Source organism: Anabrus simplex, chromosome 5, assembly GCF_040414725.1.
Source record: "Anabrus simplex isolate iqAnaSimp1 chromosome 5, ASM4041472v1, whole genome shotgun sequence".
Taxonomy (NCBI): domain Eukaryota; kingdom Metazoa; phylum Arthropoda; class Insecta; order Orthoptera; family Tettigoniidae; genus Anabrus; species Anabrus simplex.
In genome coordinates, this window is record NC_090269.1 from 351,369,983 (window position 1) to 351,387,591 (window position 17,609).

General features: G+C 39.0%; 1 protein-coding gene across 1 annotated transcript in view; it reads right to left on the minus strand.

Moving 5' to 3' along the window:
- Positions 1-17,609, minus strand: part of LOC136874532 (receptor-type tyrosine-protein phosphatase kappa) — a 381,492-nt gene that overhangs the window by 117,805 nt on the left and 246,078 nt on the right. Inside the window, exons 13-14 of the mRNA XM_067148168.2 lie at positions 8,864-9,129; positions 5,013-5,077 (exon numbers count right to left, since the gene is read on the minus strand). Of these exons, the coding sequence (XP_067004269.2) occupies positions 5,013-5,077; positions 8,864-9,129 (331 nt within the window). The remainder of the gene's footprint in view (positions 1-5,012; positions 5,078-8,863; positions 9,130-17,609) is intronic.

Consider the following 17,609-nt stretch of genomic DNA (forward strand, 5'->3'; position numbering starts at 1 on the left):
ATCCATCCATCCATCCATCCATCCATCCATCCATCCATCCATCCATCCATCCATCCATCCATCCATCCATCCATCCATCCATCCATCCATCCATCCATCCATCCATCCATCCATCCATCCATCCATCCATCCATCCATCCATCCATCCATCCATCCATCCATCCATCCATCCATCCATCCATCCATCCATCCATCCATCCATCCATCCATCCATCCATCCATCCATCCATCCATCCATCCATCCATCCATCCATCCATCCATCCATCCATCCATCCATCCATCCATCCATCCATCCATCCATCCATCCATCCATCCATCCATCCATCCATCCATCCATCCATCCATCCATCCATCCATCCATCCATCCATCCATCCATCCATCCATCCATCCATCCATCCATCCATCCATCCATCCATCCATCCATCCATCCATCCATCCATCCATCCATCCATCCATCCATCCATCCATCCATCCATCCATCCATCCATCCATCCATCCATCCATCCATCCATCCATCCATCCATCCATCCATCCATCCATCCATCCATCCATCCATCCATCCATCCATCCATCCATCCATCCATCCATCCATCCATCCATCCATCCATCCATCCATCCATCCATCCATCCATCCATCCATCCATCCATCCATCCATCCATCCATCCATCCATCCATCCATCCATCCATCCATCCATCCATCCATCCATCCATCCATCCATCCATCCATCCATCCATCCATCCATCCATCCATCCATCCATCCATCCATCCATCCATCCATCCATCCATCCATCCATCCATCCATCCATCCATCCATCCATCCATCCATCCATCCATCCATCCATCCATCCATCCATCCATCCATCCATCCATCCATCCATCCATCCATCCATCCATCCATCCATCCATCCATCCATCCATCCATCCATCCATCCATCCATCCATCCATCCATCCATCCATCCATCCATCCATCCATCCATCCATCCATCCATCCATCCATCCATCCATCCATCCATCCATCCATCCATCCATCCATCCATCCATCCATCCATCCATCCATCCATCCATCCATCCATCCATCCATCCATCCATCCATCCATCCATCCATCCATCCATCCATCCATCCATCCATCCATCCATCCATCCATCCATCCATCCATCCATCCATCCATCCATCCATCCATCCATCCATCCATCCATCCATCCATCCATCCATCCATCCATCCATCCATCCATCCATCCATCCATCCATCCATCCATCCATCCATCCATCCATCCATCCATCCATCCATCCATCCATCCATCCATCCATCCATCCATCCATCCATCCATCCATCCATCCATCCATCCATCCATCCATCCATCCATCCATCCATCCATCCATCCATCCATCCATCCATCCATCCATCCATCCATCCATCCATCCATCCATCCATCCATCCATCCATCCATCCATCCATCCATCCATCCATCCATCCATCCATCCATCCATCCATCCATCCATCCATCCATCCATCCATCCATCCATCCATCCATCCATCCATCCATCCATCCATCCATCCATCCATCCATCCATCCATCCATCCATCCATCCATCCATCCATCCATCCATCCATCCATCCATCCATCCATCCATCCATCCATCCATCCATCCATCCATCCATCCATCCATCCATCCATCCATCCATCCATCCATCCATCCATCCATCCATCCATCCATCCATCCATCCATCCATCCATCCATCCATCCATCCATCCATCCATCCATCCATCCATCCATCCATCCATCCATCCATCCATCCATCCATCCATCCATCCATCCATCCATCCATCCATCCATCCATCCATCCATCCATCCATCCATCCATCCATCCATCCATCCATCCATCCATCCATCCATCCATCCATCCATCCATCCATCCATCCATCCATCCATCCATCCATCCATCCATCCATCCATCCATCCATCCATCCATCCATCCATCCATCCATCCATCCATCCATCCATCCATCCATCCATCCATCCATCCATCCATCCATCCATCCATCCATCCATCCATCCATCCATCCATCCATCCATCCATCCATCCATCCATCCATCCATCCATCCATCCATCCATCCATCCATCCATCCATCCATCCATCCATCCATCCATCCATCCATCCATCCATCCATCCATCCATCCATCCATCCATCCATCCATCCATCCATCCATCCATCCATCCATCCATCCATCCATCCATCCATCCATCCATCCATCCATCCATCCATCCATCCATCCATCCATCCATCCATCCATCCATCCATCCATCCATCCATCCATCCATCCATCCATCCATCCATCCATCCATCCATCCATCCATCCATCCATCCATCCATCCATCCATCCATCCATCCATCCATCCATCCATCCATCCATCCATCCATCCATCCATCCATCCATCCATCCATCCATCCATCCATCCATCCATCCATCCATCCATCCATCCATCCATCCATCCATCCATCCATCCATCCATCCATCCATCCATCCATCCATCCATCCATCCATCCATCCATCCATCCATCCATCCATCCATCCATCCATCCATCCATCCATCCATCCATCCATCCATCCATCCATCCATCCATCCATCCATCCATCCATCCATCCATCCATCCATCCATCCATCCATCCATCCATCCATCCATCCATCCATCCATCCATCCATCCATCCATCCATCCATCCATCCATCCATCCATCCATCCATCCATCCATCCATCCATCCATCCATCCATCCATCCATCCATCCATCCATCCATCCATCCATCCATCCATCCATCCATCCATCCATCCATCCATCCATCCATCCATCCATCCATCCATCCATCCATCCATCCATCCATCCATCCATCCATCCATCCATCCATCCATCCATCCATCCATCCATCCATCCATCCATCCATCCATCCATCCATCCATCCATCCATCCATCCATCCATCCATCCATCCATCCATCCATCCATCCATCCATCCATCCATCCATCCATCCATCCATCCATCCATCCATCCATCCATCCATCCATCCATCCATCCATCCATCCATCCATCCATCCATCCATCCATCCATCCATCCATCCATCCATCCATCCATCCATCCATCCATCCATCCATCCATCCATCCATCCATCCATCCATCCATCCATCCATCCATCCATCCATCCATCCATCCATCCATCCATCCATCCATCCATCCATCCATCCATCCATCCATCCATCCATCCATCCATCCATCCATCCATCCATCCATCCATCCATCCATCCATCCATCCATCCATCCATCCATCCATCCATCCATCCATCCATCCATCCATCCATCCATCCATCCATCCATCCATCCATCCATCCATCCATCCATCCATCCATCCATCCATCCATCCATCCATCCATCCATCCATCCATCCATCCATCCATCCATCCATCCATCCATCCATCCATCCATCCATCCATCCATCCATCCATCCATCCATCCATCCATCCATCCATCCATCCATCCATCCATCCATCCATCCATCCATCCATCCATCCATCCATCCATCCATCCATCCATCCATCCATCCATCCATCCATCCATCCATCCATCCATCCATCCATCCATCCATCCATCCATCCATCCATCCATCCATCCATCCATCCATCCATCCATCCATCCATCCATCCATCCATCCATCCATCCATCCATCCATCCATCCATCCATCCATCCATCCATCCATCCATCCATCCATCCATCCATCCATCCATCCATCCATCCATCCATCCATCCATCCATCCATCCATCCATCCATCCATCCATCCATCCATCCATCCATCCATCCATCCATCCATCCATCCATCCATCCATCCATCCATCCATCCATCCATCCATCCATCCATCCATCCATCCATCCATCCATCCATCCATCCATCCATCCATCCATCCATCCATCCATCCATCCATCCATCCATCCATCCATCCATCCATCCATCCATCCATCCATCCATCCATCCATCCATCCATCCATCCATCCATCCATCCATCCATCCATCCATCCATCCATCCATCCATCCATCCATCCATCCATCCATCCATCCATCCATCCATCCATCCATCCATCCATCCATCCATCCATCCATCCATCCATCCATCCATCCATCCATCCATCCATCCATCCATCCATCCATCCATCCATCCATCCATCCATCCATCCATCCATCCATCCATCCATCCATCCATCCATCCATCCATCCATCCATCCATCCATCCATCCATCCATCCATCCATCCATCCATCCATCCATCCATCCATCCATCCATCCATCCATCCATCCATCCATCCATCCATCCATCCATCCATCCATCCATCCATCCATCCATCCATCCATCCATCCATCCATCCATCCATCCATCCATCCATCCATCCATCCACGGAGAAAAACCTGTCCTGCCTCCGCTTTGTCTTATGATGGTCCATACTTCCAATAAACAGTAAACAATATCAAGACAATTCTTTTGACAAACTTACAAGCAGTAGGTAACATGGAAAAATATACACAGAGTGGATCAGTGAACCTAAGGGAGATGCATATGGTCTAAAAGACCAGTCTAGCAGGTAATACAGTCTGAAGATTAACCTTGTTAATAAAAATCACCACCGTCAAGAGCAAGCAGAAAAGGACAAACCCATTAGAAACCATTCAGAGGGAGGGAATATAAGCTTGTGTAACCTTTAAGATGATAAATTCTATGAAACACACACAGCATTAAAATATCATGCCTGCCTTCTGGAGGATTAATGATTAAATAGCTGATATTCATTAAAAACCAAATTCCTTTTGATGGTCCATACTGTCCTATAAAACGTAAACAATACTAAGACCATTAAGGATTAAAGGACATCAGTAGTATCTTCTTGTATATCATCTCATTTATAATATCGAAGAAGTAAACATCAAAAGTGCTTAAATTTCAATGTCCTAAATAAGTGGTACCTTTATTCAATTGATGAAGAGGAACTGGACCTGCTTCTGAAGACGGTAATTTTTTCTTGTAATATCTGAAACAGAGAACAACAAATTTGTTTCTATGAGAGAAAAACAGTTTGAATAATAGCAGATACTTTTAGCCTTGCCATTTAAATGTGCTTAGATTGATGTAGCCATAAAGACACACACAAAATGCTGTCAATTTGCATACACTGATTTTTATTTACAATAATTATTTACACATTAATTACACATAACCTAATCAACTGATGTCACAAACAAAACACACACATCAACAACCCACCATCTTTAACAACTGCCTATCACAAAACACATGGAGATTGCAACCCTGAAACAGTTGACTGATAACTGCTTACATTAGCATGTCAGCCTAAACATAACACATGCTCAGGAAAACAACTCCAACTAAACAATAACTTCACTCCACCATCAAGACTGCTTCCTTATATACAACCTGTGACAATAAAGTTCAGTGAATGAAGTCAGAATGGTCGGTCCAGCAACACTGACGGCACACAACGCTGCACCTGCGTAGCAGCAGGTTTTGACCACCTGCTCCCAACGTTGTTCAGTTGAGCATCGTGTGTGTGCTGTGTAAGACCTGTTTAACACAGTGCATGTTTAGTGCGTTGTTTCTGAACTGCGAACAGGAACATGAACGACCAAAATATCAATGTACAGTTTTGTTTTAAGCTCGGCAAGACACCGAAAGAAACGCATGTGATGCTGGTACGTGTTTATGAAGATCAAGCACTGTCCTTGAAGTGTGTGTATGAGAGGTTCGCCCATTTTTGAGGAGGCCGGGAAAGTGTTTCTGACAACCCCCGTAGTGGAAAACCGTCAGTGACGAAAACATTGAGAAGGTGAGGACATTAATCACGAATGGTCGGCGATTACCTGTGTGCATGATAGTGGATAAACTGCAGATTAACCATGAATCCGTGCGACAAATCGTTACCCAGAAGTTAGGGAAGAGGAAAACGTATTCTTGTCTTGTGCCACATCACTTGACACGATCAGAAGCAGGCATGTTTTGAGGCTCCACAGGATTTTGTCAAAACGGCGGATGCGACACCAAATTTCTTGAACAGTCTTGTCATTGAGGATGAAGCCTAGTGTCTCAGGTATGACCCTGAAATGAAATGGCAAAGCATGAAATGGCATTCTCCGGGATCCCCTCATCGTAAAAAGGTCAGAGCCGAAAAGTCACGCATCAAACTCGCTTTGAAAGGAAAGAGATTTGACTATATTCCTGACATCCAACGAAACGTGATGAGGCTTAAAACATCATCCAAAGGAAACCTTCGTGCAAAGTTTCCAGGACATGTATCGCTGATCTCAGCAGTGCATAGTTATGGGAAGGTACCATTTCGAAGGACAGTAAGGTCATTGTTGTGCATTGTTCATCTATGGTGATAGTACAGGACTATTCACCGAACTTTATTGTCACAGGTTGTATGTTGCCTGGCCAGGCTCTAGAAGGATATGTTAGAGCATATCTTCTAGTAAATTCTAAGAGGGCTTAATACATAGTTAAAATTGGAAGGAAGGTTCTCCATAGTTCTCGTCTTACCTAGTGTTATTCTGGATATTACAGTGTGTTCCACAATACTGTAGTGGATTACACACCATATATACAGGTAATAATAAATTATACACTATTAATTACAGGTTCTTATATTAACTAAACTATGTATATATATACAGTATATACAGTATACAGTATATATACAGTACATGTTTCATGACATAACCTCACAAACAATGCGATCATAAATAATAATGATACTAATACTAATAAGTGGATGTAAACACTTCATAGCCATGCCTCACAAATAATAATAATAATAATAATAATAATAATAATAATAATAATAATAATAATAATAATAATAATAATAATAATAATAATAATAATAATAATAATAATTTGAGCTCGATACTTGCATTATTTACCCATGGGTTAAAGAATATTGTTTTCAAGTTATATCAGTTTATCACACTTGTGTCAAGATATTAGTGACTTCTGTCAGTAGATTTACCAATAAAGAATCCTGTGTAAGGGCAGAATTCAAGCAATAAACTGTCTCAAGTCATTTTACAGACAATTCATTTTAAAGTGAATTATTGTAAAGAAGTTCATGACAAATCTGAGAGATGAACTCATGAAGACAAAGACTGAGAATAAAGAGGAAGATAAAGTTATTTAGCAATAATTCATTATCAGGTAGCTTTGTTTATACAAATTATTATTTGGGAGAATTTTATGTATTTGTGATTGGTTTAAATATATACCGGTAGTACATATAATTAGAATTTTTCTTCCTTTTAATTCTCATAAAATTTAAGAAACAGTCTATTGCCCTGACAAGGGATTCTTAATGTATTAAAATCTCCTGATATAAATAGATTACAATCTGATGGCACACCACCTTAGCTGGGCACAAAATGAGTTTCACATGCACACGAGTCCATGTGTTGTGGTGTGAGTGAGAGTGGAGGAATATCCACTTTCCTAGTTGCTATGGAAGAGTTCAAGTCGACTCCATGTAACTGTATTGAGGGTTAAGATCACAAGTGAGCAGCACAGCAATACAGTAGTTACCCACTCCACTACCTTCCTTGTCCTCCTTTTCCCTCTAAGCTCATGGCTTCATGCAGATTTGTGCCATCAGATAAAATAATTTATTCTTTTTATATAATATACCTCTACAAATCATGTCTGTATTTTCCGGGCTATGGTTTAGGAGCATATGATGGTCCTGACATTTCACCAAAGACTGCGTTTGGAATTTTGAAGGTTTTCGACCGACTTCAATTACTGTGACGCTCACAATAGGATGGAGTGCTGTTGCAATTCCACCTCATTATATAGTGCAGGCTGGGGTCTGCCATGGTGGGGGGGTTATAGCATGGATTCTTTGGCCAATGATAGTGCAGGCTACAGTGCTGTTCACTTATTGGCCCACCAGGCTGGAGGAGCGATCGCTGAATTGGCTGTACTTTGGCCAATGATTGAAACAGTATGGAGCCTGACATTGGTGGACCTCACTTGGCAGAAACAGGCAAACTTCTTCCCACATTGACTAGTCATTATGTTTGTTCTATTATTTATTTTTTTGTTATTATTAATATACTTCAGAAATTTAATTAATGCTGCCTGTATTTGATTTACAGTTTGTTTTTTTTGTCAATGGCCAGGTTTTAACTCCATGTTTCATAACATGTATGCAATATATATTCATTACATTTTTCAGCCTTCATTGGTTTATATTTTTCTACACTCTTCGTTAGAAAACCACCTCCATGTTATATTCCTCCTACTGTTTTCCAAATCATCTTGAATGCTAAATACTTCCAACATCTCACTTATACAGTTATATGAGAAACAAGTCATGTTTCAATTAGATTTTCAGCTAATTAAGTTGTGTCAAGTATGTATTGTATATGCCAATGAAATATTAAATACAGAACACAAGTAGCAACAAAATCACAGCCTTCAGATTCTCTGTCTGATACTCTACCATTAGCCATTTGCTATTTCTGTTCTGTTGACTGGGATCTTAGCTACAGGTTGGGCACAACTGAAGAATGTGTAAGTCTACATGAAGTACAATGCTGTTGTGAAAGTTAATATTCAGTTCTCAAAGTTTGTGGGTTCAGTTCCCACTGGTGTCCCCTTGGGAATTTTTGTTCTGTTCCTAACAAATTTAGTACATAGTTTTAATTTACAATTTATCATTGGATATATCTGTAAGGTAGATATTACTGATACAATGCGTAAATCTTTTAGTGTTTTCTGATACATGCCTACCAAATGAAGATTATATACTAACCTTCTGTAAAGTAGAATTAATACTGGTATTAGCAGGAGAAGCAGCAGTGCCAGAAGACCATTATTTCCGGTACCCTCAGTTTCTACAGGGTCCATCAATGAAATATATTGAGACAATATTTTATCATCCTCAAAATTAACAGCCACCACGGAGATCTGGTACCGGCTTCCAGGTGATAGGGGAGGATTGTTGTAATTTCTGCCATAATCATTTCTAGTACACTGCTGTGTTTCACCAACCACAAATGATTCTGAAACTGTCTTCAACTGAAAAAAAATTCAAATGATATATTGATACAAGTTTAAAAAAAAAAAATTCAATAAATATGCTTTATGTTACTGGTGTTCAGACAACTGCTTTTCACTGTTCCATTATATTTTGAAAGATGTTATGTATCATTTTCTTTTCTTTCAGAAACCTCAAGAAAATACATTAAGGAAGATCTGTATCATCAGAATCTTTGTTATGTATATTTATTATCTAAATTTGGAAAAAAAAGACATTATAAATTATTTATGTAACTTGAAGAAATGCATATAAGATGGGCAGTGGACTTAATGTTTACTATGCTACTTAACATATTATTTTGGATTTATTGTAGAAAACAAATATGTATGGACATATTGTGTAACAGGATGTTTTAATGAGGTAGATAACTTGTGAGGCAGGGTATAATGCCACGTGTACATTTTAGGAGTATTTTTCTAGTCATTTCCTCATTTTCTGTAAGTTGCTGGTTCAACACAAAGATTATTCTAGAAAAGCTCTGTGATAGGCTAGAATAACGAAGTTTCTTATTGGTGAACGTAAGAGTCACGAGTGAACTCCCGTGCCCTAATTGGTTATCTCCTGATTGCCCCATTTTCGGCTATCAGCAACTCCATGAGAGCGTCTCTAGTTCTGCGTCTTTGATTTCTGACCGGTGAAGGTAGCAGGCATCTTCTCTGTCTCTCCCATGATGGGATTACCAGCCCTCTGGGTGAGCTCTGTTTATGTTTTTTGGATTCTAACTTTAATGTAAATTTTAATTTGTGCACCAAAGTTTGCCCGGGGTATTTTGTATTTGCCAATTTTTAACTTTGACATGACTTAGCCCTTTCGGGGAGTCATACCTATTTTATCTTAGGAGGCAATTCCCTTTTTCATTTTGAATATTCTGATTAAATGTAAATGTAATGTTGGTTTAAGATCTTATAAGTAATATGTAAAGTTTTAATTTCCAATAGTGTTGCCTCTGGTAGTTCCGTGTCAATTTAATGTATACCAGCTAAAGCTATGCGTCTTTTACTGAAGTGTTTTAGGAACTTAATCGGCCTCTACATTAAATTTTTTAAATTTCTTGCAACCATCTGTCTCTTAGTAAATGTTTCAACTTGTCCCTTTCTTAATCTCATTTGTTATTGGGATTAGCCCTTGGTAAACTATATAATTTTCACGTAAATTCAGTTTCTCATTTGTAATTTCAAATGGCCACTGGCTGTAATTCTTTTTTTTTTCTTTTTCTATTTGCTATTTTTGCTATTTGCTTTATGTTGCACTGACACAGATAGGTCTTATGGCGACAAAACTGTAATTCTGATACCTGACTCAAGATTTATTGTACACAAATGAAATAAGATATGTTTGTACTTAGGTTAAATATTGCTTCAGGCCAAGGCCCTTCAAGGGCTGTAGTGACATGGGGCTTGGGGTTTGGTTTTTTTGCTTCAGGAAGAAAGCAAGGTAGAAATGTCTTTTGTAATGGATGTGTGGCAACACATACATTTGTGATATATAATTGTCTTGGATTTAAATTTTATTGATATGAACCTCATGGTTTTCATTTTTCTGGAACAATTTTTCCGGTTTTCGATTCGCTATGTAATTTTGGTTGTCTTGCTAATTAATTTGCTTGTACCTTAATCTTCTTTGTCAATTCAGTAAAACTAAGTGTTCAGAAAGGGATTACCATTGATTTAGTTCTCCCCGCAATACACTACTTTCTCAAGGACCTCGTAGGTTTTCCAGCCTGTTTCCCATTTCCTTTCTTGTAGTTGTCATATTGGTCAACCTGATATTATTTATATCTCTATGTTGATTCTGAAGTATTAATTGTGTGTGTGTGTATTTCATTTAACTTAAAGTGTTTGAATCTTATGAAGTTTAAATTTTTATTATCATTGTTATTATTAAAAGTAATAAACTTCATTGTTAGGTTCCGTATTGAGTTGAGACTATGCTTAAAGTAAATACAAAATTTTAATATTCCACCTACTCAATACTAAAAAATCATGTGATGTTTTTACAAGAACATTACAATGACATTAAAAGGTACTAGTTTCGGTCCACTGTGGACCATCATCAGCCTAAAATTTTGTATTTACTTTAAGCATTGTTATTATTATTATTATTATTATTATTATTATTATTATTATTATTATTATTATTATTATTATTATTATTATTGTTGTGTTGTGCAATCTGTAGCGGTTAGTTTTCAATCTGTTTTCCTGTTCAAAATTAGCATCTCTGATCCATAAAGACATTCTGGTTTAATGATTTACAAGGGGAGGTCACAATGTCCGCATCACCGATTTAGTTCAAACTTTGTAGGGTGGTAGTACTACATCACAAAAACACACTGTCAAAGTAATAGTGAGCAACTCTCAATTTTTTTTGAAAAAAGCAATTCTGAAAATGTTGAAAAAAGTTACCAGATGTTTAGCATGCCACGTACCATCAAACAAGAGACTGTGGTGTGGTGGTCGAGTGTTTGAGGTTCTCTGCTTCAGTTATGAAGGTGGTGAGCTCACGTCATGCTCATATCAACTTCCTTTTTTTTTTCCCCCCTGATATTTCCTGATCCCCTTTATCCTCACGTTGCAAATGAGAGCAGCAGTTAATCACTGCCTGACTGCGTTATGTCGTCTAATGGTTGTGTGCGATGTAACCAGACTGCTTATCATAAGTTCAATTGTCATGGAGATCTTGCATGTTGAATTATGTTCGAATGCATGTGTTTTTGAATGTGAAGCTAAGCAAAGTGCAAACGAGTTCCTAGGAGAGCAAGCAACAAATAAACAGTTGAAAGGGGCCTTGGCTTACGTCGAGCACCTTCTATATAAATCACTTACTGGATCCCGGCGACTGTGTGGAGATTACAGAAGACTTATAGTTATGAATTTCATTGGTTCCGTATTGAAGTGGGATTACAACAAAATTAAATTCTTTTCAAGGTCCACCTATTCAATACAATGACGTTTTATTGTGATTTAATCACATGCCAAATAGTCAAATGGTACCAGTTTCGGCATCTATGTGCCATCATCAGCCTTGGGTACAAATTAAAACAAGATATACATTCCTAAAACATCTAAAACACATTTTAACACATTATAAAATAACATACCACCTAATATCTAAAGGAACAAATGTCATTCACATAGACAGCATACAACTGTAAAAATTCACCCGGATGCACACAGACTGAATTATGTAACGAACAGCCGGAATTTTAAGAATTTTATATCATACCAATTGTATCATAATTTTATCGTATTCATGTATCACCACATTAATTGTATGTTATTTTATAATGTGTTAAAATGTGTTTTAGATGTTTTAGGAATGTATATCTTGTTTTAATTTGTACCCAAGGCTGATGATGGCACATAGATGCCGAAACTGGTACCATTTGACTATTTGACATGTGATTAAATCACAATAAAACGTCATTGTATTGAATAGGTGGACCTTGAAAAGAATTTAAGATTACAGAAGAGCCTGAATTATTGGGAAGAAACTTTTTAAATTCTATTTTGACAGTAATAGAAGAAAATAAATTTGTAATAGATGAGGAAGTATTCACCTGCGATGGCAGTGACGACCAAGCTGCTTTCGAAGAAAAGAGTGATTCTATAGATGAAGACTATGAGCCTGAAGAAACAAAAGGGAAGCTTCTGGAATATATTCATCTAGATTACAAGTTAAATGTTGTAAACATGGCTAGAGCACACCATAAATTGGGTTTGCAGACATTACACAAAAGAGGTTGCTCTCAGCTGAAGTGAATATGCTCTCAGCTGAAGTGAATACAGGATTTGGCAATATGGGAGGAAGATATCAAATAGGACGGAAAATTGAGGGACAAATGTAAAACCATCAATGAATGGACTCACGATCGCTTTAAAGAGGCATGTAAGAACAAACAACGAGTCACGATGTGTAATTTGTAAATGTGGGCACTAGGTGCGGTGGCCCAGTTTGAAGGATTTAAATTCATGGGTTAAGAAATTCAAGAAAAGATACAAAATTTGCCAAAGAAAAATTACCAGATACACTTCTGGTAATTATTCCACAAAGATGGAAGACATTTTGGGTTCTGCACCGAACTATCGGAGGACGCAGGCTCGCGCACTGATCCCAAGTTTTGACAGTACACATGTCATAAATACTGTTCAAACAGGTAACTTTTATATATAAATACACACGTTCACTTTAACCGTACAATATAGCAAATGGAAAATTATATTTACTTATTTGTACTTCAGGCTGTCTATATCAGTCTACAATTGACAGAACATTGGATATCCAAGATTCAAAGGTTGTGTTCATCAACAACGACAACAACAACAACAACAACAACAACAACATGAACTAAGTCACTCGTTCATATACGGCCCAGTACACTCTCGCAAAGTTGGGAGAGTTGTTCCCTCTAGTTTTTGTTTGTTTGCAAGATCCCAAAGGCTCGTTCGGACCTGTTGTTCAAAAATAAATTTATGAGTTTCTCAAAAAATACCCTAATGTAGTTATTTTCTGCTCAAAATCAGGTAAGCTGTCAACACGCTTGTACAAAGGGTATCTTAAAATGTTCAAGCGATGTGTTGTAGAAAAGAGATTTCTTTTGTTTTTTGACTCACGGGGAGGACAAACCAATCCCACTATTTATGACAAGATATTTCAAGATGCTGAAGAGTAACCAACCTGCACTCTAAAAATTATCCCTCCCAAGTGCACTCCATTAGTTCAACTCTGTGATATCTATTTTTATAGACAGGTCAAGCTACTAAAATCAAAATCAAAATCTCTTTATTTGCAAATGAGGTGTCTACCTCGGTGGCAAATGGTACACTAAAATACATTATTGTCAAGCACTAAATTTTAAATTAACAAGAGACAAAGAAAATTTTCCTAGAATACAGTATTATACAATTTACGCTAATAATTTGTTCTATTAAACACATACATCATCCTTAATAAATTTATATTGTTTACAAAATTCTACTTATAATATCTTACAAACATAGTCAACTCATATACAGTATGTGAAATTACTTATAATAATAATATACAACTGGTATAAGATTAAAATTAACATTGAATTTATTTACATATTTATATTTTACCCATTTTGGAACATAAGTAGCATAACGACCTGCTGCGTCTTAACCAGAGCCCCTTCTGCCACCACTTTTCAGAGTTCCTGAAGGGCCTTCACAGCTACCGTAGCGGTCCCAGTGTCCTCGAAGTCCCCACTGTACTTCACCCCTACAGGCAGTCCCCTACTTGGGCTGTCCAAACTCCATAGACCAGGGGATGGAATTAATTTAATCACACACATTTTTTATTTACAATATCCTGCACTGGTCGAATGCCCTCTAACATTTCATTTATTTTCTCTGTTGTTGTTTATTCTCTTCTTGAATATCTGTACAGATTTTGGAAAAGGATCAAACACTACCCCTGGTAAACTGTTCCACTCCTTCACGCCCTTCCCAATGAATGAAAATTTACCCCAGTTGCTTCTGCTAAAATTCCTTCTAATTTTGTACTTGTGGTCAGTTCTACCAATATAATTATTTTCCAACTGAAGCCTCTCACGGATATCTCTCCATGCTTCTTCTCCTGTATAGGCTCTATATAATCCTATAAGTCTAGTTTTCTCCCTTCTCTTACTTAAAGGTTCCCAACCAAGTTCCTTTAATATTTCTGATACACTACTCTTTCTCCTGAAATCCCCTGTTACAAACCTTGCTGCTTTCCTCTGCACACCATCTAGTTCTTTTATTAGGTATTCTTGGTGAGGATCCCAAACACTGTTTGCATATTCCAATAATGGACGAACCATACTTAAGTAACTTTTTTCTTTTAATTCTTTGTTGCATCCTTTAAGTAGCCTCATTATGACATGTAACGATCTGTATGCTTTCCCAACAATGTCATCAACATGACCCTTCCAGTGCAAATTACTTACAAATCTCACACCTAAGTATTTGCACTTGCCATCTTTAGGGATAACTACCTCATCCAAAGTATATTCAAATTCAGTTTTAAAGCTCCTGTTTGTAAATGTTGTAACAGTTGATTTGCCTCCATTAACCTTCATATTATTTTCTTCAACCCATTCTTGGATACTCTCAATGTCCCTTTGTAATTTTGAGCAATCCTCAATGTTATTTATTTCCCTATAAACAATTATGTCATCTGCATACAATCTTATTTTCGATGTTATATTGTTCCCTAAATCATTTGCGTATATTAAGAAAAGTAATGGACCGATTATACTACCCTGTGCAATTCCCTTCCAAACTTTCTCTTCCTGTGATATATAATTTCCTACTTTGACTTTCTGAACCCTTGAATTTAGAAATGTTCTTATCCAACGTATAACCATTATGTCCAGTCCTATTCCCTCCAATTTCTTTAATAATATTCCATGTTCCACTCTATCAAAGGCTTTGGAAAGATCTATGGCTATGCAATCTAACTGGCCTCCTGAATCCAACTGATCTGATGTGTCCTGCTGAAATCCCACCAGTTGTGCCTCACAAGAAAATTTCTTTCTAAATCCATACTGGCTCCTCATGAACCAATTTTTATCATCACAAATCCCTCTGATGTACTTTGCTATTAAACTCTCCAGTATTTTACAAACTATACTGGTCAGGCTGATTGGTCTGTAGTTCTCTGGTTTCCTTTTATCACCCTTTCCTTTATAAATTGGTATTATTATAGATTCCTTCCATTCCTTTGGTATTACACTATTATTTATGACATAGTCAAAGAGAAATTTTAAATAAGGCACTATATACCACCCCATCGTCTTTAATACCTCCCCAGTAATTTGATCACTTCCTGCTGCTTTTCCTTGCTGAAGCAGTTGGATTTCTCTGAAAATATCTTCATTAGTGAATGAGAAGCTTCTTGTTTCCCTATGTCTCTCTCCCTCTCTATCTTCTGTTATGGTTTCCAAGTCCTGACAATCTTCTACTGAATCTCTGAATTCCCTACTAAAGAGGTTTGCTTTCTCAGTATCTGTTAAATAGTGTTCACCCCCTTCTCCCAATATTGTAGGAATTTGGATTCCTTTTCCTTTTTGATTCCTAATATATGAATACAGCTTTTTCCATTTCCCTTTGTGGTCATTACCTTCTTGAAGAAGGCCATTCATATAATTCTCATTTGCTTCCTTTTTTACTCTGTTCAGTTCCTTCATTAGCTGTTTTCTAGTTTCTCTATTCTCCCTACCCTCTTTGATTTTCCTGTTTACTATTCTACATTTTCTTTTTAATTTTCTTATTTCCCTTGTATAATAAACAGGGTCTGAGGTCATTTTACCCTTCTTAACAGGTACAAATCTCTTCTCTCCTTCCCAAATGATTCCTTTAAATTTAGCCCAAAGTGTATCCACATTACTCCCTTCACTTATCCAACAACTGAATTGTGATTTAAGGTAAGTCCCAAATTCATCAACTTTAGTTTTTCTGTATAATTTCTTGTCTTGTGTGACCCTCTTATTAAGCCTTTTTGGTACCAGTCCTACATCCATTATTACAGCCTTATGGTCACCTATTCCTTCAATTACCTCAGTTTTATCAACAATTTCCCATGGTTTAACCAAGAATACATCTAGTAAGTTATTGAGACGAGTCGGTTCCTGTACTACTTGTGTAAATCCTCCCTCCCAAATTAACTTATTTGCCAGTTTCTGTTCATGGGCTTCACTTGCAGCTCCATTCCATTCAACTTCAGGCAAGTTTAGATCTCCCCCAATTATTACCATATCATTATTATTGTTTTTATGAGTATAATCTATTATTTTCTCAAATATTTCCATGTCTCTTTCCTCTCTTCCAGGCCTGTATGTTCCTATAATTCCCACCTCCTTCATATTATGACAAACTAATTTTATCCCTAATATTTTATCCCTTTCATCGGTAAACCATTCATGTGAACAATAAGTTTCCTTCACCAGAATAAACACCCCCCCTCCCTTTTTATCTCCTAATTAAGCATATCCAAAATGCATCTTGCTTGCTTGCAGAAAACCGTGAGATTAACTCCTGCAAAGATTGTATAAGAATTCACTCGATAGTCCATCGTCAACTTTCTGCTCCCTCTTTTAAAAACATGTTGTTATACCCATGGTATGCTGCAAAATTGACTGACACATGAGAAAATTTCCTAAATGTTAACCAAGTATGTTTCCCACAAGATCTCTTGAAGAATCCATGCAACCACGAAAATTCCGCATTTATCATTTGTGCGAGATGCTGCGCACTATTGTGTTCCTCTTGTTTTTACAAGCTTCACCTTGGATTGTGCACAGACACTTAAAAAGCACATGTAAATGAAAGTTACTGTTTTGTTTTAACAGTGAACAATTTATGTTGTTCAAAACTGGTTTTGATACTAACAGTGTGAGCTAGGCTAGCATTATTTTATATATTCTGAAAATTGACAATTGCCTTTTTGGTCCAAAACA